The sequence below is a fragment of the Elephas maximus genome, chromosome 5, assembly GCF_024166365.1.
Source record: "Elephas maximus indicus isolate mEleMax1 chromosome 5, mEleMax1 primary haplotype, whole genome shotgun sequence".
NCBI classification, from domain to species: Eukaryota; Metazoa; Chordata; class Mammalia; order Proboscidea; family Elephantidae; genus Elephas; species Elephas maximus.
In genome coordinates, this window is record NC_064823.1 from 160,107,133 (window position 1) to 160,130,606 (window position 23,474).

General features: G+C 61.1%; 1 protein-coding gene across 4 annotated transcripts; it reads left to right on the forward strand.

Annotated features, from left to right (window-relative positions):
• Positions 1-4,296: 4,296 nt before the first annotated feature.
• FGFR3 (fibroblast growth factor receptor 3) lies at positions 4,297-23,474 on the forward strand. Of its 4 annotated transcripts, none has more exons than XM_049886580.1 (18): positions 4,297-4,515; positions 4,848-5,054; positions 12,516-12,785; positions 13,146-13,199; positions 15,379-15,548; positions 15,640-15,763; positions 15,856-16,046; positions 17,141-17,291; positions 18,642-18,832; positions 19,108-19,256; positions 19,690-19,811; positions 19,896-20,006; positions 20,203-20,393; positions 20,602-20,724; positions 20,857-20,927; positions 21,121-21,258; positions 21,442-21,547; positions 21,668-23,474. In XM_049886580.1, the coding sequence occupies exons 2-18, from the start codon at positions 4,946-4,948 to the stop codon at positions 21,812-21,814; spliced, it is 2,418 nt and encodes an 805-aa protein (XP_049742537.1). In that variant the 5' UTR covers positions 4,297-4,515; positions 4,848-4,945; the 3' UTR covers positions 21,815-23,474. The 4 variants fall into 4 exon arrangements, with proteins under 4 accessions (XP_049742537.1, XP_049742538.1, XP_049742539.1 ...); XM_049886581.1 differs by having other exon boundaries at positions 19,111-19,256; XM_049886582.1 differs by lacking the exon at positions 17,141-17,291 and adding an exon at positions 17,979-18,123.

A 23,474-nucleotide genomic window follows, 5' to 3' on the forward strand; every position in this document is an offset into this window, starting at 1 on the left:
CACTCCCCGCCATGTCAGGGTCTATAGCAGCCTCTGCCTGCCAGAAGCACTGTGGATAGCAGGAGGGGCTGCAGATTTGAGCCCATTACCAGGAACACCGTCACCGAAGGCTGACTGTTCCTTGCTGCCATCCCCGGCCTGGAATGGGGAAGGCCAGGAGTGGGTGAAGGCGGGGCCAGCTGCTACCAGCCAGGGTGGTCCCCACACCCAGCACATAGCCCAGCCCGGGTGTCCCTCCCAGTGTACCCCTCCTTGCCTCTTGCTAGCACAGGCCCCAGCAAGCTGGGGCATAGAGGTCTGACTCACCGGCCCCAGGCTGGGCCAGGCCTCAGTGGCCCCTCACACCTCATGCTCTGGCCTCTGCCCCCTGCCCCCCACACACCAGACCCTGTGGGTCTGGGCCTCAGGAGACAGGGTTGTGGGCAGAGGGCTCAGGGGGAGTGGGCTGGGAAGCGTAAACACAGAAGGCTGTCTGGGATAGCTGTCCTCCAGAGGTCCCCTGCAGGCTCCTGAGCCTCGGGACTAGCCCTCAGCAGTTCTCTACCTTCTCTCTCCTCACCTTGCTTGCCTGTCCAATGGGCCTCTAGAGGGCTTACCTGGTCAGGTGGTCGGGACGCCCAAGCTCTGTGATATTGCAAAGTGTCTTGGTGGAAATGTTCAGCAAAGCGGCTCTATTGAAATAGCACTGTTAATGGCTAAATTTTCGAAAGCACCATTGAAACCCCCGGAACAGGTGGAGGTCCTGGAGCTGCCCCTCCAGCACAGAGCACCACCGACAACACTACGCTTGGCCTCACGGCCTGAAAGTCCAGGAAGTACCACAACATAAAAACACAGTGCTTTGGTTTAATTAAACTCATTGATTTGGAAACAATGATTTTGGACAATGAAATCATTTTGACAATAATAGTAAACAATCCCTTTAAGGAATGCCCTCCCCTGGTGGTGAGGGGGGTGTAAAACTGGCAGTGATGCCTTGTCTGGTGGTAGAGGTCATCAGTGGGACCCTGTGGAAGGCACTTGGCAGAATCAGCCAAGAGGCATGAAAACGTTCCCGCCCTTTGACCTAAATGCCAACCAGACAGTTCTACTATAGAGATACAGCGAAGAGGTCACTTTCAGACTGTGGGAGGCACTAGGCGGCCTGATCACCATGGAGTGTGGCAGAATGGTGGTCCCCCAAAAGGGATCTCCCCATTCTAACTCCCAAAACCTGTGAATGTGACCTTATTTGGAAAAAAAGTCTTTGCAGATGTGCTTAAGTGAAACATCTTAGAGATGAGATTGTCCTGAATTAGCCTGTGGACCTTAAATCCAATGACCAAAACCAAACCAGTTACCATCTAGTTGTTTTCACTCCTAGCGGCCCCCTGTGTGTCAGAGTAGAACTGGGCTCCGAAGGGTTTCCAAGGGCTGATTTTTGGGGATTGGATTGTCAGGGCTTTCTTCCAAGGTGCCTCTGGGTGGACTCGAACTTCCAACCATTCAATCAGTAGTTAAGTGGCTAACTGCACCACCCAGGGACTCCTAACCCAATGACAAGTGTCCTTAGATACACAGAGAAGAAGGCCAGGTGAGGATGGACGCAGAAATGGGAGTGGTGTGGCCACAAGTCAAGGAAGCCTGAAGCCGTCAGAAGCTGGAGGAGGCAGGGAAGGATCCTCCCCCAGAGACTCTAGAACGACCCTGCAGACACCTTGACTTTGGACTATTACTGGGGGATGGGAGGAGAGAGCCCCTTCCCCTGTGAGGGCAGTGGTCTAGGAGGGTTCAGCCACAGCCAGGGCTGCAACACCCAAGGGGGAGGGTGCAGGGAAGAAACACACCCGTTTCCCTCCCTTCTTGCTCAGGCTGCCCATGGGCCAAACCTACCCAGAAGGTCGAGGGCAAGGGACCCTAGCAGACTCAGTGTGATCAGGCTCTTGGGACAGGCAGAAAAAGGAACAGGGCATAGGGGTGCAAACAGACAATAACCACCCAGTACAGGTCTCCTTAGTCTGGAAGGACTAAGGTGTCCCTGACCCAAGCCATGCTGTTTTCAATTGCCTCATATGCATGTGAAAGCTGGACAATAAATAAGGAAGCCCGAAGAAAAATTAACACCTTTGAGTTGTGGTGTTGGCGAAAAATACTGAATATACCGTGAACTGCCAAAAAAAAAAAAAAAAATTTTTTTTTTTTTTTTGCCAAAAGAACAAACAAATCTGTCTTGGAAGAAGTACAGCCAGAATGCTCCTTAGAAGTGAGGATGGTGAGACTTCATCTCACATACTTTGGACATGTTATCAGATGGACCAGTCCCTGGAGAAGGGCATCATGCTTGGTAAAGCAGAGGGTTAGCAGAAAAGAGGAAGACCCTCAACAAGATGGACTGACACAGTGGCTGCAACAATGGGCTCAAGCATAACAGCAATTGTGAGGATGTCGCAGGACCAGGCAATGTTTTGTTCTGTTGTACGGAGGGTCGCTATGAGTCAGAACCAAGTATATGGCACCTAACAACAACATGGGCCTTCTGGCCCCCACTGGGCATTTCCGCCAGGTTGAAAATCTTGATGGAACTAAAGCAGGAAGCAGCACACACAAAGATGGGAAAGCTCACCTCTGAGAGGCTGGGGCTTGCAGGGGATGGAGGGACAGCTGGGGCCGGGGCGGGGCTGTGGACATTGTCCTGGGAGAGGGAGCTGGAGCTCCACTGAATCTCCCTGCCCTCTGGCCACCTCTCAGAGACTCACCCCCCTCCTCCCTACCCCCTCCCCTCACTGAGTCCTGCCCCTGCCAACCCCTTTCCACAGGAGGGCAAACCCAGTCCAGACCCCCAGATGAATGGGGGCAAAAAGGCACAGCCCCCACCCATCTCGGCACATGAAGTAACTGATTGATAGGCTGGTTAATAGATTAGGCAGAATGCGCTGCTGGGACCTCCCAGGAGGCCATCCAGGGACAACATCCCAGGAGAGGATGTGGGATGGGGTGGGGGGGGTGGGTGCTGCCTGGGGTTGTGTGCTGGCCTGAGCAGGGATGGGGTCGGCACACAGCAGATGTGCTGAGCCAGCAGGTGGGCCCAGAAGGTGGGCGTGAGGGCTCCCTGGGGTCTGGCCAGAGAGGCTGGGGTGTCCCAGGGTTGGCCTGGGTGAGCACTGGGCAGTGGGCTGGGAAGAGTGGATCGAGCGGCCAGGTCCCAGGAAGCTCTAGCTGCTCATTTTCCTGATGAGCAAACTGAGTCCCAGGAGACTTGTCCTTGGGCCACAAACCAGGTGGGCCATAGGCATTGGAACCAGAGGGGCACCTTCTCCCCACTCTGGCTTCTGTAGTCTTCCTCACATGGGCTCTTGCCCTGGGCTTTCTGAAAGTGGGGAGAACATTTCTGTTCCTTGCGAGCTGGGACAGGGCACAGAGGTACCACAATCACTTAGGGTGGGACCCAGACACCTCAGAGACTTGCAGGGCTGCACGTACTGCTTGCTGGATGGGAGGCCAGACTAGCCTTCTTGGGAACTGAGCTCCCCAGCCCCTAACCCTCCAGCTGGAATGTGGCCCACAGCAGGCCGGCTTAGGCTCCGCCGCCAGTTCCCTAGGTCGCCCCCCACCTGGGGTCCTTGCCCCTGCCCAGCACTCCAGATTCTTGGCAAGCCATTCAACTTGCAAACCTGCTTCCTCCTGGGGGGATGGGGATAGTGGGCCCTCCGGCAGCTTAGCTGCAGTATGTATGCCTCAGGCGCTTAGTGCAGCAGTGACCCCACAACTCTGGGGTGTATTCCCCTTGCATTCCATGCCCCAGGCCTTTGCACACACAATTCCCCACCCTGCACGCCGCCCCGGCCCTCCTCCACCAGCGATGCCTGCTCCCATCGCAGGGAGCAGCTCCAGCGGCTCCTTCTCCGGGAAGCCTCCCTGGACATCCATCGAGCCCATCCCCCTCCGCCCCCTCCCCCGCATTCCCGAGCCTGGGCCCCTGAGCAGAGCTGCGCTGTGCAAACACAGGCGGGTGCTCGGCCTCGCTGTGCTCCCAGCGCGGACCCGCCCTCCGGGCCCCTCGATAAGCTGGGGGGCCTGCCCGCGCCCAGCCCCGGCTCCCACGCCCTCCGAGACCGCCCGGCGCCCCCGCCCGGCTCCGCCCCCTCTAATCCCCTTCGCGGGCAGGGGCGGGGCGAGCTGTGGCCCTGCCCCCGGTCCGCCCTGCAGGGCGGGGCGTGTCTCCGGGCCCGAGCAAGCCTGTCGGGGCGGGGGCGGGGGCGGGGGCGGGGGCGGGGGCGGGGCGGGGCGGGGCGGGCTGGAGGGCCGCCCCCACTGGCTGCCGCGCGCCGGGCTCCCGGGGCTCACAGTGCGCGGTGGCGGCAGCGGCGGCGCGGGTATCGGGCGCCGCGCGCGCATCTGAGGCCGCGTAGTCCTGCTCGGCCGGGCGGAAGGACCCCCAGCGAACCGACGGCAGGAGGGACGGGGCTGGCGCAGGGCCGGCGGGCAACGAGAGGGAGCAGGAGCCGTACTCAGCGAGCCGTGCGCTGAGCTCGCCAGGTCGGTGCGCGAGGCTGGAGAGCGCGGAGGGGCCGGGGGCGCGGGGCTCGGGCGCGCAGCTCGGCTCTGGAACGATCTCTGCGGCAGGGCCCGGGAACGGGCCGGGCTTCCCGCTCCGGAAAGTTTGCCGCCGCCACCCTGGGAGGGCTCTGCGGCCGCCAAGAGGGAAGAGGAGGAGGGAGGGACTGCGGCGGGGAGGCAGCGGCGGCGCCAGGCGGCCCGGGAGCCTGGGCGGCGGCGGGCGGGGTGTCGGAGGGCCAGGGCGCAGAGGCCCGGCCCTCGCCCCTGCGCTCTCGGTCTACCCGGTAACGCGCCGCCTGCTCCTCCCGCAGACTCCGGAGCGGGCCCTCCTCCCGCCGTGCCCCAGCTGGGCGGTGGGGGCAGCATGCCCGCGCGCGCTGCCTGAGGACGCCGCGGCCCCAGCCCCGCCATGGGCGCCCCGGCCTGCGCCCTCGCTCTCTGCGTGGCCGTGGCCGTAGTGGCCGGCGCTGCCTCGGGGCCCCCGGGCACAGAGCTACGCGTCGTGCGGAGAGCGGCAGGTAAGGACTCGACGGGGGCAGGGGCCAGGGCCGGTAAGCAGTGGTGTCGGGACGGAAAGGGAGCCTGGGTTGGCGGGGGTGCAGGGCACTGTCCCCGCTCTGGGACCGCGGGGTAGGGCCCGGGTTCCGCCGCCCCTTCTCCTCGGGGATCGTGGCTGAAGGCGGCGCAGCTGTTTGTGGGGCGCCTGGAGCCGCAGAGCTGCCACCCAAGTGCGAGGCCGCCGCGGGGAGCCGCGCTTAGCGGTGGCGTCCCAGCCCCTGCCCCCCGCGGTTCCCCAGAGGAGTCGCCGTCTGCCCCCGGGCGCCGTCGGGAGGGAGCGGGAGCGGAGTTTCCACGATTTCCATTGTTGATCCGCGGGTTCTGCGCCTACAGAAAGTTCTTCTTGTTGGCAGCCCCCACCACCCTCTCCGTCCCCTGTCAGGGCCAGCTCTGGCCGAAGCGGGAGGCCATGTACTTTGGGTATGACAGATCGTAAGGCGGGCCGTGTTCACGGCCGCGACACTGCCCAGCCGTCCAGTGGCCCGCGTGACCAGCTGACACCCCCTAGTACCAACACTCCCCCACCAGGCAGGCTGTAGTGCCCTTGGCCCCAGTGGGGGACGAAGGGACTTGCACCTGGGAGCTCCCGCCGAACGCTTGGCGGGGGCGCGGGGAGGTGTTGGGGCGCATGTCCGAGGAACTCGGGGCCGCCGGCCCGGGCTGACGGTCAAGGTCCAGCCGCACTGCTGGGGTCCCGGCGAAGGGCTAGTGATGGCAGGGCAGGGAGGGGCAGGAGCGCGTCTTGCGCGGAGTCCCGCCTGCACACGCGCCGGCCCCTGAGGTGCGCGCACGCCGCCCCCTGCCGAGCGCCCCGGGGGGCGGGGGGCCGCCCGCCCTCGCACGCGCCCTGCCAGGCTGGGCGGCTGCCGGGGACTGCGCCCCTGACACCTAGGATAGTCAACCTCAGAGGGTGCAGGTCAAGAGCGCCGGGGCGGGGGGCTGCGCGCGCTGGACCCCATCCCTGCCCAGCCCCGGGGCGCCCTGGCCCGGCTTGGCTGGCGGACTGCTTGCAGGGAGGCCCTCGCCGGTGCGCTCTTGCCCCACCCGGGCTGGCCCCGAACAGCCGCTCTTTTGTACCTCGGCGCGGCCACAGGCCGCGCATTGATGGCGGCGCGGCCTCGCGGGGAGGTGTGAGCTGAGTGGCCGCGGGCGCGGTGTGCCAGGGAGGCTGCCGGCCGCGGGCAAGAAGGAGGCAGATGGCGGCCCGCCCCCTCCGCGCGCCCCTCGCGCCCCTTTCTCCTACGGCGGCTGCAGCCTCCCGGAACAATGTCATTTTTTTTATGAATGAAAGTGGGCCCGCCGCTTGAATGTGCGTGTCATTCAGCAGCGTGACAGAGGCCGTCGGGAGGTCAGCGCGCGCTTTTACCGCCTGCTCGGACAGCCCCTGCTTCCAGGGTAGCCGAATAGGCGGCCGCGGGGGGAGCCCCGTATTAGCATTCGCATTCAGATGAAGATATTACTCCCTACGGCCCGGGAATGTCAAGTAGCTCCGGCGGAGGGGCAGGCGCGGCGGGACCCAGACCCTCGCTAGGACCCCTCTGTGGCGTCGGGGGTAGGGTAGGGGCCTCCCTCCATCCCCCACCGGGAAAGGGCAGCGCCTTCGAGGCCCTGTCCCCGGCGGCGCGGCGCAAAACCTGGGGAGGCTGCCGCTACCCCCAGCAGATCAGCCCCCTCTGGGGCACGGACAGAGGCCGCCCCGCCCCTTCTCCGGCGCTGTGTCTGGACCCCCAGCCCCCGCATTGGAGCTGCTGAAACAGGTAGGGAATTGATAGGTCAATAAACTTAATCCGGTTCCTTAACGAGATGGGCTGAGCAGTAAAAATACAAAGACCTCGTGAAGTTTACAGAGGCCCAGGCTGGCGCTTTCCCGGGGAACATAAATCTTGGAGCCAGAGCTGGCTGGGGTCAAGGGCTCTCGGGCAGGTGGTGGCCGATGGGCAGGATGGCCCTGGCCACTCCAGGCCTGGCCAGAGCAGCTTGTCTGGACATGGGGTGGTGTTCACGGTGGGGGGCCTGCAGGTGGACCCTAAGTTGCTCCAGCTGTACCCCAAGTCACAGGTTGATGGGGGGCACTCCTCCTCCAGTCTGACTGAATCCCACCCCTAGTGGTCTTTGGGGGGGCCCAGGGCATTTACCGGGAAGACGCTCTCTGAAGCCTCCCCCAACCCCCTCCACAGGGGCAGCTGCAACTGGACTTTGAGCCCAGAGGGCCCCTGGGTGGTTCATTAACCTGGGCGGAGCTGGAGGCTGCTCTGGGGCTGAGCCTCTGGCCTCTGAGTCCTGTCAGGCCCTCGAGGCTCCCCTGTCCACCCCTCCCTCACCACGCCCTCATTCCTGGTTGGGGCCGTTCTGGGCCTGGGGTCTCCTTGGGGAAGTGGGACCAGAGTGGCCCCCAGACACAGATGGTGAGTGCCCCCTTCAAACTCCCTGGCATGGTGACCTGAGTTGATTTACAAGTGAATGAGCCCTGAAGCTACCCCTGGGTGGTAGGGATCCCTGACCCCAGCCCTGAGAGGGCTCTCTGAGGCTGGGAGTGGCTGGAGGCTGCCAGCTGACTACCAACCTCTGGGTACACTTTCTGAGCCTCAGTTTCCTAGCTGTCCTGGAGAAGAAATAATTGCAGGGTTGTTGGCAGGATTAGGCCGGATAATCCCAGTAAACCCTCATTAGCCTGCCCAGCCTCCGGATACCCCCTTTGCCCCCCCATTATTATGAAACTTTGCCGCATTCCTGGCGTGAGCTGCGGGGTCAGTGTTGCCCACACCTGTGGCCCCCCGCCTTTCAGACTGAAATCACAGACCTAGCAACGTGTCTTGGAGCTTCATGTGCTTTCTAAGAACAGGACCCTTTTGTTCTGCGACCCAAATCCCTCCGGGTCGGCGGATCCCAGTCCACGCAGTCTTTCCAGTGGGTTGGTTTGAAGCGGTTTCCACACCCAGCACCAGTGAATAATGCTTTGATGTTTAAGGCCCCTGCGATGGAGTTTCTGGGTGTCACAAATGGTCAGGAGCTCTGTTGCTCACCGAAAAGGTTTGCAATTGAGTCCACCCAGGTACGCTTTGAAAGAAAGACCGGGCGATCTACTTCCAAAACATCAGCCGTTGAAACTGGTGTGGAGCACAGTTCTACTCTGACAGACATGGGGGTCCCATGAGTTGGAGTCGACTTGATGGCAACTTCTTTTACTGGTTTGAATCCCCCCCAACCCCCCATGCTACCCAATCCATTGGAACAGTGTTCTAGAACCAGGAGGAAACTTCCCCAGGGCAGGGAGCTGCCCCCTTGAGCAGACTGGTTCCAGCCACCCATCCCCGGGCATAGACTGAGGGCCGTCAGGGTCTCTCTCCATCAGGTCCCCTGCTTTCACATTCTCTGGCCCCCCTAATCAGTGGTGGCAGCCTCCCTGGGCTCCTAGCCCTTGACAGTCATGCCAGGTGAGTTTATTGCCCTGGACCCAGCTGGGGAGACTGAGGCCAGTGGATGGCAGGAAGACATGACTGGGTGCCCTGGGCCCCTAATCTCTTCCGCATGTTCCCCCAAGCCCAGCATGGTCTCTCCAGGACACAGCACCCTTGGGTAACGCCAGCATCCTGTTAGAAGCTCTGCCCCTGCCCACCACCCACCTCCGATGTGTGGGGGCACCAGTGGACATATAGATGTCGGCAGCGCCTCCCTCTTGTTGATCCAGAAAGACCCCTTTCTGGGACCACTAAGTGGGAGAGGGCACTGGGGGGGACTGGCAGCCACACAGGGGCTTGGAGCCGGGAGCATTGCGGGAACTCCCCAGGTAGAGCCAGACCCTGGCCCAGTTGGTACCCAGTCCCCACACTATCCTGCACTCAGCCATTCCCCTGCCAGGTCTCCCCCAGGTTCCCTTGTGCACCCCTGGAGCTGGCTCCAGGTGGGTCTTATGGGATAGCAAGGAGGCGCAGATTTCCTGTCTGCCCAGTGCCCCCCAGGGGGTCCCTGGCCTCTGTGGCAGCCAGTGGGACAAGGTGGGAGGGCAGCATCAGGGGTCAGCCCTTGACTGAGTGGATGGCCCTTCTCCCAGCTCAGCAGGCCCTGCTCCCCTTCCATCCCCGCTCCAAGTAACCGGCGGCTGGCTGGCCTGGGGGATCACTCAGTGTCCCACAGCCCGGGCCCCAGGCCCTCGCTGGACCAAGTTGAAGGGAATACTTGTGCAGACAGCTTGACCCACCATCGCCACTCAGACCAAACCGGAACCAGCCGGTTGTTGCCTTTGGGCTGAGGCCTGAAGCTGAGGCTGCCACGACCAGCCTGTTCTGGGCCTTCTGGGGGGCCTCTAGCAGTACCCGGTGCTGGGTGGTCTGCAGTAGATGCAGTGGCCAGGACTAGAGGACTAGGTGTCAGGCTAGAGCCCCTAACCACTAGCTCACTTCAGGGGCTGGTCCTGAGCTGTGCGTCCCCGTGGGATGCAGCCTTCCGTGGATGCTTCTGGGATGAGCGTAGGCCCTTCTGGCTGGCAGGGTCCAGATGGGTAGTAGGGATGGATGTGGGGCTGGCCGAGGCGGGATGGGCAGAATCCGGCCCATCAGGGGAGCCAGAGACTGGTGGCCAGAGTGGGCAGCTGAAACCTCGAATCTAGGCCACGCGTCGGCAGAATGACAAGTAATGGGCTGGACTGGCCCAGCTGGGCCTGGGGAAGGAGGCCCGCCAGGCGGGACCACCCAGCCCTGTCCCGGGCCCCAAGCCCAGGCTGTTTGCCTGCCCTGGTCATTGTCTGGCCCTGGCAGGGAGACCTGGGGGGACAGTCAGCCCCACCGGTGGTGCATCCCCATTCTCCACGAGGGTCTGGTGGCCCCTCAGGAGCTGGGCAGCCAATGACCACTGGAGATGGTGTTGGGCACTGCTGGAGGCCCCCTGGAAGCCAGGGGGCCCCCTGCATGCATCCCCTCTTGATGACCCTCACCCCACCTTCCTGGCACCTAGAGGGTGAAGCCGCCTGGGTTCCTCGGCTGGGCTCTACAGCCCCGTTCTCCCCAGTCACTGGGTGACCTTGGGTGGCTTCCTCCCTCATCTTCAGTGTTCTCATCTGTTAAATGGGGGCTCCAAGACTCCTGCAGGCAGGAGCCCGTGAACTACCTGGCCACGGGAGACCCAGTGGCCCAGCCTGGCATCTCTTATGTTTTTGGTTTCTTCTTAGTGTGTGGTTTCTCCGACAAACCTCGTTGAAGTGTGTTTTGCATGTAAGATGCTCTGGTTCTGCATGCAGCTGGGTGGGGGCCTTCTGTCAGTGCACCCTCCACCCTACTCCTAGCTTGAGGCAAATAGACCCCTGTGGGGTGCACTAATTGCTTCTGCTTATAATGGTGTTGAAGGTTCAGCAACATTGTTACTGACTTTGAAGCTGGACTTGAAGGCAGCTAACAACAACAACAGGCTAAGAAGAAAGCAATCTGTTCTCTCACGGCCTGAGCTGATGTTGACAACAGTGGGATGATTTGGGGGGAGAAACTCTGAGAAGGATCGTTTCCTGGGGTAAATCTCCCCTCCGAGGAGGCTGGGCTTAGCCCTCACCCTGTTACTCCCACCTCAGTGCCCCCATTTAAATCAAGGGTCTGCAGACTATGCTCTACCACCCACTTCCATAAGGCCCATGAGCTAAGAACGGTTTTCATGTTTCTAAATGGTTGAAAAAAAAAAATCCAAAGAATAATATTTTATGGCACATGAAAATTATATAAAATCCAAGTATCAATGCCCCTAAATAAAGCTTTATTGGAACACAGCCACACCCATTTGTTTACATGTTGTCTAGGGCTGCTTTCAGGGCCCCTGGGTGGCAAGAACAGTGAATGCACTCAGCTGCTAACTAAAAGGTTGACGGTTCAAGTCTATCCAGGGGTGCCTCGGAAGAAAGGCCTGGCAAACTACTTCTGAAAAACCAGCTGTCAAAAACCTTATGGAAAGATACAACGATTGGTCTCTACCCATTCGGATCCGAAGAGAAAGAAGGAAACCAAAAATTCAAAGAAGAAACTGGTCTGCAGGACCAATAGTCTACACGAACCACAGCCTTAGCTACCCTGAGACCAGAAGAACTAGATGGTGCCCGGCTACTACTACCTACCGTTCTGATCAGGGCACGATGGGTGGATCCTGATAAAATGGGAGAAAAATGTGGAACAAAACCTTAAATTCTTTTTTTTTTTTTAATAATTTTTATTGTGCTTTAAGTGAAAGTCTACAAACCAAGTCAGTCTCTCACACAAAAACCCATATACACCTTGCTACACACTCCCAATTATTCTCCCCCTAATGAGACAGCCTGCTCTCTCCCTCTACTCTCTCTTTTCATGTCCATTTCGCCAGCTTCTAACCCCCTCCACCCCCTCATCTCCCCTCCAGGCAGGAGATGCCAACATAGTCTCAAGTGTCCGCCTGATCCAGGAAGCTCACTCCTCACCAGCATCCCTCTCCAACCCATTGTCCAGTCCACTCCATGTCTGAAGAGTTGGCTTCGGGAATGGTTCCTGTCCTGGGCCAACAGAAGGTCTAGGGGCTGTGACCACTGTGGTCCTTCTAGCCTCAGTCAGACGATTAAGTCTGGTCTTATGAGAATTTGGGGTCTGCATCCCACTGCTCTCCTGCTCCCTCAGGGGTTCTCTGTTGTGTTCCCTGTCAGAGCAGTCATCGAAAATCTTAAAATCTTAGAAGGAAAAAAAAAACCAAAAACACAGACTTACTGGACTGATTGAGGCTAGAGGACACCAGGAGACTATTGCCCCGAGATACGTTTTAAACTTTGAACCAAAACTAGTCCCTATAGTCACCTTTTAGCTAAATAACACATTGCCTCAGAGAATAAATAGCATACCTAAGTACTGTTCTCTTTTAAAAATTCATCTGTATGAAGCCAAATGGTCAACAATTACTTTAAAATAAAGATGATAACATAAGGGGGCAGGGAAACTAGGTTAATAGAAAGGGAGCAACCAGGGCATATAGTAAAGAATGTAACCAATGTCTCTGAACAACTTGTGTAGAAATTGTTGAATGGGAACCTAAAGTCCTGTGTAAACCTTGACTGAAAACACAATAAAATATTTAAAAAAAAAGGGAAAGAAAAGCCTGTGGAACACAGTTCTACTCTGACACACACAGGGTCACCCTGAGTCAGAATTGAGTCTACCGTGACTTTTTATTTTTATGGCTGCTCTGTATCACACTGACAGTTGAGTAACTGTGACAGAGATTGTGTAGCAGAGTGGGAAACCCTGGTCGTCTGGCCTTTGGGGGAACAGTTTGCTGGCCGCTGGCTTGAGCCATGCTCTCTGGTAGAGCCCTCTGCGCTCCAGGCCCCAGACACCCCCTGCTGCGTGCGGCCTCTACTGGTATCTGTAAAATGGGCGTAAACATGGGGCCTTCTGTGGTCTCATGGTTGCCCATGTTCCCTGCAGAGGCCCTGGAGCCTGAGCCTGGCCAGAAAGAGCAGCTGGTCTTTGGCAGTGGGGACACCATGGAGCTGACCTGCCACCCACCCATGGGCAGTACCCCAGGACCCACCATCTGGGTGAAGGACGGCTTGGGGCTAGTGCCCTCAGACCGCATCCTGGTGGGGCTGCAGAGGCTACAGGTGCTCAACGCCTCCCACGAGGACGCTGGCGCCTACAGCTGCCGCCAGCGGCTCACCCAGCGCATCCTGTGCCGCTTCAGCGTGCGGGTGACAGGTAAGCACCAACCAGGTGGAGGAGGCTTGGCTGGCTGAGCTCCCCCACGTGGCTGGGGTGGCTGCAGGAGAGGCCAGTGGGCAGGGGTCTCCAAGTGGTGGCTGCGATGTGCCCGTCGAGTGTCTTAATGGTTGGAGGTGCTGAAGCTGAGAGGAGGGTCTGCCCCCAGGAGGGGCTGTCTGAATATGGGGCCTCCAGCCCCACCTCTGAGGACCTCCTGGGCAGGCCAGAGACTGAGATGCTGGGAGGAAAAAGACACTCAACGTCAAAGCTGAGAAGTGGTGGGCATGGGGTCCAGGTGCCGGGCGGCTGCCCATCACGGGCCCACCACCCATACACCCCCACTCTCCTGCTTGGCAGATGCTCCGTCCTCGGGAGATGACGAAGACAGTGAGGACGAGGCTGAGGATACAGGTGAGACCAGGTCCCAGACACACACAGGGCTGGGAGGTGGCTGACTCTGAGCAAGGCTCGGGGACCACCTGCTCTCCTGCCAAACCCCACCCTCCCCAGGTATAGGCCGTCTGGGGAAGCCCTGGGCCCTGGGTGGCAGGCCAGAAGTAGGAAGGTGACCCATACTGCAGGTGGGGAGACTGAGGCCCAGGGTAAAAAGGTCAGTGGGGCTGGGACAGTGAGGCCCGTGGGTGCTGTGAAGATCTTGACATGGACTCTGGGTGAGCTGGGGCCATTTTAAGTGTGAGTAGAACACGGCAACTGTGGGGTGAGTGATAGCAGGGGTGGGGGAGCAGAGGCAACTGCGACAGTTCAGACCGGAGCCGATGGCGGCTGTGGGGTCAGGGATGCCTGGTAGGGCGTGTTGTGAAGGCAGGGGGGGACAGTGCCCCCGGTGTTGGAAGCAGTGGAGGGGACAGGCAGGGAGCTGGGGCATCTGGTCTGGAGGAGCTGGTGGATGTCCATGTGCAGATAAGGGTTGGTGTGGGGTAGACGTCTGCCTGGAGGGGACCCCATCATAACACGGGGGTTGACTCAGCCCTCTGTCTGTGCCTGGCCCAGGTGCTTCCCCTCTGGGACACGGTGGGCATAGAAAATCGACCAGGGAGATGGAGAAGGGCAGGAGACTGGGACAACGAGCCCAGGGAGAAAAGCACTGCTCTGGGGACTCGGGGTCCCTGGGGGTGGGGCCACCAAGCAGGAGCCACCAGGGAAAGGGCTCCCTCCAGGACCAAGGTCGGAAAAGGCTCTGCATCCCCAGGGAGCTGCTGGGCTTTTCCTTGTTTCCCTTTTCTCTTTGGCTGCCAGGAAGTTCCGAGCCAGATTTCTGGCTCAGCAGCCACAGCCGTCCCCTCCCCTGTCCACATGCTCCTTCATGCCTTCCCGAGAGTCTGTGCCCAACCCCAAGTTCCTGTTCTGGCCGTTTGAGGCGGGTGTTTGGCGTTTCCGTCCTGTGTGAGCTCAGGGGCTCTGAGGGTCAGTGGCAGGGCCACCTTCCAGAAGTCTCCATCTGACAGTGGGCAGCTTTGAGTCAGCACAGTCTCCAGGTCCCTCGGAAACAGTCCCTGGCATGGCTGCTAGTCCTGGGGAGCCCCCCAGGCTCTCATTTGGTCATGCTGGGGGTCTCTGCCTGCCCCAGCCTTGGAAACACGGGTGGGGGGCACAAAGCTCTAGGAAGTACCCTTCCTTATGGCATCCACAGTGCACCCAGCCCCTGAGCTCAGTGTTCTCCATTTGATGGATGGGTCCTGGCTGTGTGGTCACGGTGGGGAGGGTCCTCCTTCCTGCCAAAGGCCTAGCCCTCTCCTTGCTGCACCCCTGCGCCCTCCCTCCCCACGAGTCCCAGCATGAAGGAAGCTTCCACCCAGCTCAGAGGAAGGAGAAAAACCAGTTGGGCTATGAGGGTGGGGGTGGTGCAGTGGCCCTGAGCACTGAGAACGGAGGGGACAGGCAGGGCCATCATCACCGTGCACACGCCATGGTGCCCCGGTGCACCAAAGCGGGGGCTGAGGGTCTCTGCAGAAATCTAATGGGCTGTTGCCATCGCGACTTCTCCCGTAGGTGGCTGGATCTCACTCAGCCTCTTGGTGATCTGCTCCCAGGGCCTGCCCTGGCTCGTCCACCCGGCTGGGTGGCATGACCTGGGCCAGCCTGCTCCCTCTCTGGGTCTGACCTTTGTCAGCTGAGTCCAGAGGACACATATAGTGTGTGAGTGGCCAAGCCGAGGTGACGCCGGCTTCCCTCTGTGGGCCTGCCTGGGGGCACCCTGTGCCCCAAAGTCACCCAGGCCAGGGTGGGGTGCCCTGGACCCCTCCCCTGGAGGAGACTGGAGGGGAGGGAACACCAGGCTGGAGGAGCCGGCTCCAGGGACGCCCTGAGGGATTTGGCACGTGGCGCCAGGTCTGCTAGGAGCCTTGTCTAGCCCCGAAAGAGGTCCTCGAAACCTCGTCAACAATTGTGAGGGTGGCGCAGGACCGGGCAGTGTCTCGTTCTGTTGTACATAGGGTCTCTGTGGGTCGGGACCGACTCAACGGCACCTAGCGAGAACAATTCCCTACGCTGGAAGGGAAACTGAGGCCGGGGGGTGGGCACTTTTTGAGGGGGGCGAGGTTATGACCTTCATGCCCCTCTCTGCCTGTAGGAGCCCCTTATTGGACACGGCCTGAGCGCATGGACAAAAAGCTCTTGGCCGTGCCAGCGGCCAACACCGTCCGCTTCCGCTGCCCGGCCGCTGGCAACCCCACACCCTCCATATCGTGGCTCAAGAATGGCAAGGAATTCCGTGGCGAGCACCGCATTGGGGGCATCAAGGTGAGCTGGGTGGTGGGCAGGCGCTCACCCAGGCTCTGTGCTGGCCCCATGGGCCATGCCATCGCCCGCTCACCCCACGTGTCACCTTCAGCTGCGGCACCAGCAGTGGAGTCTGGTCATGGAGAGTGTGGTGCCCTCCGACCGCGGCAACTATACGTGTGTGGTGGAGAACAAGTTCGGCAGCATCCGGCAGACGTACACGTTGGATGTGCTCGGTGAGACTCGGGCTCGGCTCGCGGGTGAACGGGTCACCTGGTGGGGAGGTGGGCATGGCCCAGCAGCCCCTGAGCCCCGTCTGCGCCCACAGAGCGGTCCCCGCACCGGCCCATCCTGCAGGCAGGGCTGCCAGCCAACCAGACGGCAGTGCTGGGCAGCGACGTGGAGTTCCACTGCAAGGTATACAGCGACGCCCAGCCCCACATCCAGTGGCTCAAACACGTGGAGGTGAACGGCAGCAAGGTGGGCCCCGACGGCACACCCTACGTCACTGTGCTCAAGGTGGGGACCTGCTGGGGCAAGGGGATGAAGCACGGGGGAGCAGTACTAGGAGTCTGGGCCTGGGGAGCAAGAAGGCTGCTGTTGCGGGAGGCTGGGGTTTAAGTCCTAGCGTGCTCAAGGCTCAGTTTCTTTGTCTGCCACCGAGAGTTGGCCTCAGCCAGTTGAAGGCCCACAACCTGAAGGCGGGCTGAGTCGTCCTCCCAGGCCTCTGGGCTAGACTGGGCTCAGGGTCTCGGAGGCCTGGGGACCAAAATGCCACCCAGGCTGGAGGGTGGCTAGAGAATGCCTGAAGGGCCTTCCCAGCTCCCTCTGCAGCAGCACCCTGGTAGAGGGGACACTAAGCTAAAGGGACTGGGTGGCTGCTCCCGAGGCTGGCCCTGATGGAGCATGCACAGCATATGAGCGTGGCGTGGACCTCCCACCTGCCCGCCTCCCTCGGGCCAGGACGGCGTCAGCTCTGTTCCCACGGCCGCACGGGGTGGGGGCCGCCGAGTGGGGATGGTTGCGACACTCAAAGCTCAAAGAGAAACATCTGTTGGAGACAAGACGGGCAGTGGGGGTGGGAGCAGTCGCTTGGGGCCGAGAGGGAGAGGCCAGCAGCACAGGAGGGGGGTTCCGTCGGCGCTGGTCCTCATGCACACACACGTGAACACACATGCTTTTGGCCCGGATGGCACTGGATGGCATTGCGGCGAGCCTAGTTAAGACCCCAGGAGTGGGCACGGGTGGGGTGGGCACAGCCAGGGTGGGCTCGGAGCAGCCCTTCCCCACCATGCTCAGCCTTGGGGGGCCCCTGCCCAGGGCCTGGCTCTGAGTTATGGGGTGCAGATGCAGAAAAAGCATCTCCTATGAAACCAAAACCTGCCTGTACGCCTCCTCCAGGCAGCCTTCTGGGCCCCACACCCTTTCCTCAGGGGTCTCCTGCCTCATGGCTGGGGCCGCCCTTGTGTGGCATGCTGGGCGAGGATAGCTGGGGCTGGAGCCAGGCTCGCGTCCCCACGACACTCACACCCGGCTATGGCTGCCGCAGCCCGGCCTGGGTTCGCGCGGGCAGCCGCGGAGGCGCGCCTGAGCCGGGTCTCTTGTCCCCGCAGTCCTGGATCAGTGAGAGTGCGGAGGCTGACGCGCGCCTCCGCCTGGCCAATGTGTCCGAGCGGGACGGGGGCGAGTACCTCTGTCGAGCCACCAATTTCATAGGCGTGGCCGAGAAGGCCTTTTGGCTGCGTGTTCACGGGCCCCCAGCAGGTAACGACTCTGTCCCACGCCTGCCTGGCACGCCGAGCTCCGGCTCCAATGCCCTGGCCACGCGCCTGCCCGCACGCTCGCCCACCCGCATGCTCGCTCTGGTCTCGCTCGCTTCCCGCCCCGTGCTGCTCGCTGCTCCTGACGTGGCCGCCTCCTGAGCGCTGGCTCCTCGCGCCTCCAGTGTGCCCAAGCCCCCTTCGAGCCGCCGTGGCCTGCACCGATCCTCCCCACGCCCACACACTCCCAGGAAGCTCCTGGCGCCAGCAGGGGCCGCGCCCCACGCTATTTGAGCGTTTGCTGTTCCAGCCTTTTCTGTCTTCAGCCACGAGCTCTGCTGCCTGTTCACGTCTTGTCTGTCTGTCCTTCTGTTCTCCCCCGCTCCCCCCACCCCGCCTGCACCCTCTACCCAGTCGCTACGCTAACTCCTAACTCTGCATGTTGCACCTGCGCGGCGCGCTCCTAGCCGCACGCCTGCCGCTCCCTTGGGACAGAGGACTCTCGCCGGTGGAGGGCCTTGGCTTCCGGCTCCTGCGGCGCCAGAGGAGGCGGCGGCCGCGGAGGCCGTGGCGGCGGTGGTGGCGGCGGCGTTTTCCTTGCAGCCTGGCTGGATCGTCGCCGCGTGGACTCGGCTGCGGAGCCCCCGGGGGTGCTGGCACTCGCCTATCGCGCTCTGTTCTCTCTTCGTAGACGGCAGGCGTTAACACCACCGACAAGGAGCTAGAGGTTCTGGCCTTGCGCAATGTCACGTTTGAGGATGCGGGGGAGTACACGTGTCTGGCTGGCAATTCTATCGGGTTTTCCCATCACTCTGCGTGGCTGGTGGTGCTGCCAGGTACTGGCTCCTTCGATGCTGCTTGCTCTGCTCTTGTCCTCTTGGGTGTGGGACGCTGCCTGGGACATGCCACAGCCGCCGGGCACAGGTGGGAGTCCCCAGCGGCTCTCGGCTGCCCCTCCTTACAGAACCCTCGAGCCTGGCCCTGTACCTGGTGTGGGAGCAAAGCCTGCCTTGGCTGTGTCTTGGCTCCAGGGGTGCCTTCCTCCAAGTCCCCTACTGTCCCAGCGGGCCTCCAGCAGCTCTGCTCCGGCGGTTTTGGCATCTCTTGGGTACCGGGGTGGCAGTGTGGGTGCTACTGGCTCGCTGGGCTCATTCTCTGGGTCTGCCTCCTCCCTGCTTACAGGCATTTCTGACTGTAGTACCGTCACTGAGTGGAGGCATCGAGGCCTCGGTCCCCTGCCCCCCAGGAGCCCTGGTCCCCATGAGGGGGCCGAGCCCCCCCATTGGTGCCTGGGGCTGCAGCGGCAGTGAGGGCAGTGGGCGGCGGGCTGGCCCCAACGCCCATGTCTTTGCAGCTGAGGAGGAGCTGGCGGAGGCGGACGAGGCCAGTAGCGTGTACGCAGGCGTTCTCAGCTACGGGGCAGGCTTCTTCTTCTTCATCATGGTGGTGGTGGCCGTGACCCTGTGCCGGCTGCACAGCCCGACCAAGAAGGGCCTGGGCTCTCCCGCCGTGCACAAGGTCTCCCGCTTCCCGCTCAAGCGACAGGTAACAGAAAGTAGATACCAGGTTCTGAGCCAGCCCAGGGCCCGCCACCCCCTGCACCCGCCCCTCAGCCCCCACAGCTGAGACATTCTGCCTGGCCTTCCGTGTTCAGCACGTGGGGCCCCGTTGCTTTGTGGCACAAAACATTTTATTTTGAATTTTCACTTCACACCATACGGAGGTCTGAACACTCCCTTTCCCAACCCAGTGCCCCACCCCCTGCCCACCCTGCCCCAACTGTGCACCCCACGGCACCAACCTGGCCCTGCCGACCCAAGCAGGTGTCCCTGGAGTCCAACTCGTCCATGAATTCCAACACGCCACTGGTGCGCATGGCCAGGCTGTCCTCGGGGGAGGGCCCCACGCTGGCCAACGTCTCTGAGCTCGAGCTGCCTGCCGACCCCAAGTGGGAGCTGTCCCGTGCCCGGTCAGTGAGGGGGTGCACACAGGGCTTTGAGGGGCACCTGGGCAGGTGGTAATGAGAACAGTGTGAGGTTGCAGGGCCTGGCCTGGGGGAAGGGTGAGCACATACAGGGTGGGGTCTTGTGGTCAGGGAGCGGGGAGTCGGGTAGGATTCAGGGGACATGGAGAATGTAGATATGGGGCTGGGACCTCATGGAGAAAGCCAGGCCAGCGGGAGGTGCCCCTGAGATAGGAGCCATGTCTGGAGGCCAAAGGGCAGGAGGTCCAAGGGGCAATGTTCCTCATCTCACAAGCAGAGCTGAGCATGGAGGGCTTCCTGGAGGTGGTGGCACTGGGCCCGGAAGGTGGGGCTAGGGAGGAGCAGAGGCAGGAGCACAGGTGTGGAGGGGCGCTGAGTGGTGAGAGGGCTCATCCCCGCCTCCTGTGTCTTCTGCCAGGCTGACCCTGGGCAAGCCCCTGGGGGAGGGCTGCTTCGGCCAGGTGGTCATGGCAGAGGCCATCGGCATCGACAAAGAGCGGGCTGCCAAGCCTGTCACTGTGGCTGTGAAGATGCTGAAAGGTGAGCGAGGGAGGCCAGCGGGGGCGCCTGGGCCCAAGCTGGGGCGGGGGAGGCAGGCCCTGACGCCCCACCTTCCGTGAGTAGACGATGCCACGGACAAGGACCTCTCGGACCTGGTGTCAGAGATGGAGATGATGAAGATGATTGGCAAGCACAAGAACATCATCAACCTGCTGGGGGCCTGCACGCAGGGCGGTGAGTGCAGGGGGCGATGGGCGCCAGGGGCGGTGGGCGGGCCGGGGCAGGTGGGTGGGCTGGGGGCCGGGGGGCGGATGTCTCCTCCTTCCGAGCGCTGGCTTTTCAGGGAAGCAAGTCCCTGGCTCCCTGCACCCGGCAGCCGGGGGCCTCCTCTTTCTGGGCCCCGGTCTCCTCTGACACACTGTACTTGCAGGGCCCCTGTACGTGCTGGTGGAGTACGCGGCCAAGGGCAACCTGCGGGAGTACCTTCGGGCGCGGAGGCCCCCGGGCATGGACTACTCCTTTGACACCTGCAAGTTGCCTGAGGAGCAGCTCACCTTCAAGGACCTCGTGTCCTGTGCCTACCAGGTGGCACGGGGCATGGAGTATCTGGCCTCCCAGAAGGTGAGTGGGGGGCGGGAGTGGGGTTGACCCCAAGGTGGTGGCTGGCTGTGAGCCAGAGCAAACTGCCCCGGGAAGAGGCTGAGCAGGGGCGATGGGGGCCTGTGGGGCATGGGCCATGGTGGGGGCAGATCACAGAGCAGGCTGCTGCAGGGAGGGGCTGGCGTCGGGCTGATGGAATGTGGTCTCAGTCCCTGCTCCCCACCCCCAGTGCATCCACAGGGATCTGGCCGCCCGCAATGTGCTGGTGACAGAGGACAACGTGATGAAGATAGCTGACTTTGGCCTGGCCCGGGATGTGCACAACCTGGACTACTACAAGAAGACCACCAACGTGAGCCCAACCCGGGGTTGGAGAGTGGGGCTGGGCAGGTGGGGGGGGAGCCGGGCAGGTGGGGGGACCAGGCAGGTGGGGCCCCGGTCAGGAGGCCACCTGGCAGCCTAACACACCTTCCCCTCCCCCCAGGGCCGGCTGCCCGTGAAGTGGATGGCACCCGAGGCTCTGTTTGACCGAGTCTACACCCACCAGAGTGACGTGTATGTGTTGCCTCCAGTCCCCAGGCCCCGAGGGGTGGGGGAGCTGTATGGGGCATGCTGCTCCAGGGCAGGGGGGTTAGGGGCCGGGGAAGGACCCCCATACCCCTGCCAGCCCCTGTCAGGCCTCAGTCTCGTCCTGACGGGGTGGCTCCGGGGGTGGGTTCGCTGACAGCATCGCGGCCCCCTCCCGCAGCTGGTCCTTTGGTGTCCTGCTCTGGGAAATTTTCACGCTGGGGGGCTCACCATACCCCGGCATTCCCGTGGAGGAGCTCTTCAAGCTGCTCAAGGAAGGCCACCGCATGGACAAGCCAGCCAACTGCACACACGACCTGTGAGCCCCGCGCACCACCCACCCTAATGGCCTGTCCGGGAGGGTGGGCTGCCATCCCAGCCTTGGTGCTGGGCAGACCAAGGCAGGGTGAGGGTGCAGGTGGCTGAAGGACGTTCCTGAGCAAGCGTGGGGGGTGCAGGCCTGCCGGCTGGGCGTGGGGTGGCTGAGCGCCCGTCTCTGCAGGTACATGATCATGCGAGAGTGCTGGCATGCTGTGCCCTCCCAGCGGCCCACCTTCAAGCAGCTGGTGGAGGACCTGGACCGTGTGCTCACTGTGACGTCCACTGACGTGAGTGTCAGGCCCCGGGGCCCACACGGGGAGCCGGGCCTCCTGGGGCACAGCCTGAGCCAGGGGCAGTGATGGGAAGGAGGGCGCGGGGCCACAGTGCTGACAGCCCCCTGCCCACAGGAGTACCTGGACCTGTCAGTGCCATTTGAGCAGTACTCGCCTGGTGGCCAGGACACACCCAGCTCCGGCTCCTCGGGCGATGACTCTGTGTTTGCCCACGACCTTCTGCTGCCTGCCCCCCCCAGCAGCGGGGCTCTGCGGACGTGAAGGGCGACCTGACTGAGCCCCCGCCAATGTGAGACCGGCTCCCCACCCAGCCACTGCCTGTGCAGTTGATCACTGAGGCCCACTGCCCTGGGCCTGGGCCCTAGTACAGATGGATGGATGGATAGACAGAAACTGTGTGTGTGTGTTTTTGTGTGCGTGTGTGTGTGTGTGTGAGAGAGAGAGAGAGAGTCTTGCGGCCCCCAGGTTGCCCTGAGCTGCTGTACAAGACCCTCGTGCCCAGTGCCGTCTGTGCCTGTAGCACCTAGGGGCCTTCATTCTGGGGGACCAAATATAGAATGTAAGGAGGTTCCCTGTGGAGCCCTTTGGGGTGGGGAGCTGGGCCAGACTGCCCCCTTGTCCCCCAGTGCCACCCGACAGGGAATATCACAGGGTGGGATGGCCATCGCCTCCCAAAGCTGAGCCTGTAGGGCAGCCCCTCCTGGTGGGTTAAGCCTCTGGCCAGATGGCACCTTGTGCCTGCAGTGAGGGATGAGTGTCAGCGAGCAGCCCCCCCAACCTCCAGGCCTCCCCACTTCCCACCCTGTCCCCTGGAGACTGAAATTACGGGTACCTGAAGGCAGGAGAGCCTTTACTTCTATCCGAAAGGTTTATTGCAGAAGTGTGTATACATTTATATAGATAAATACCGTGTATATGGGATATATACATACAAATATATATATAGAAATACCTATGTGGAAGAAGAAAAGGCTGGTACAGCTGAGGCCCAGGACCCTGGGGGTGCAGGAGGGAGTGCTTCAGTGGGCGAGACCCCCGTGGGTGACGCAGATATAAGAATAAGCCGATTACCTGATATCACAGTTTTGTTTTAAAAATTGTACCTGGAATGTATATTTGTAAAGCTATTTATCGACCTTTGAGTCCTCATCCATGCCATGTTCATAGGTTTAGCCAGCCAAACAGCAGAGAGATTTAAGTTTTAACTTATTAACAGCTGAGAAAATTTATGCCGCATTTACAGGGATTGCGCGAATGTGCATGCAGCGGTGGTGGGCGCTGGGTCCCCCGCTGCCAGTCTGCCCCCCAGGCCAGAGCCGCCCCCCCGCACCCTAAAAGATCATTGCGTCTGAAGTGATTCAAGGGAGGATGTTTTATTTCCTTTGGCCTTCCTTTGCAGGAGACTTGGATTTCTGCAGGATTTTTCCTTAGGAGATTTATTTTTTGCATTTCAAGATGCCTTGGGATTTTTATACAGGTTCTAATTGCCGCCTGTTCTGGGTGTGGGCAGTTTCCAGCCAGGGGGCTGGCCCTGCATGCATGTTCAGTTGTTATTAGATGTTACAAGTTTATATATATCTATATATATAATTTATTGAGTTTTTACGAGATGTATTTGATGTAGACTTAACACTTCTTACGCAATGCTTTAGACGTTTATAGCCTGGGCTGCTACCTTTCAAAACTCGGGAGAGAAATCCGTGAATTCTGTTTTGTTACTTTTTGTACTGTTACCAGGCCCCGCGTCTGGGTGGCTGTCCCTGTGTTCATGGGCTGGCCGCCGCAGGGCAGGTGGCCAGGGCAGTCTCTGATCTCGGGGCTCAGCCGTGTCGTGGCCAAAGGTGTCGGCCCAAACCGGCAGATTGCTTTCGTTAACCTGGCAGACCTACTTTGCAAAAAATAAAGAGAAATGACTGGTTCG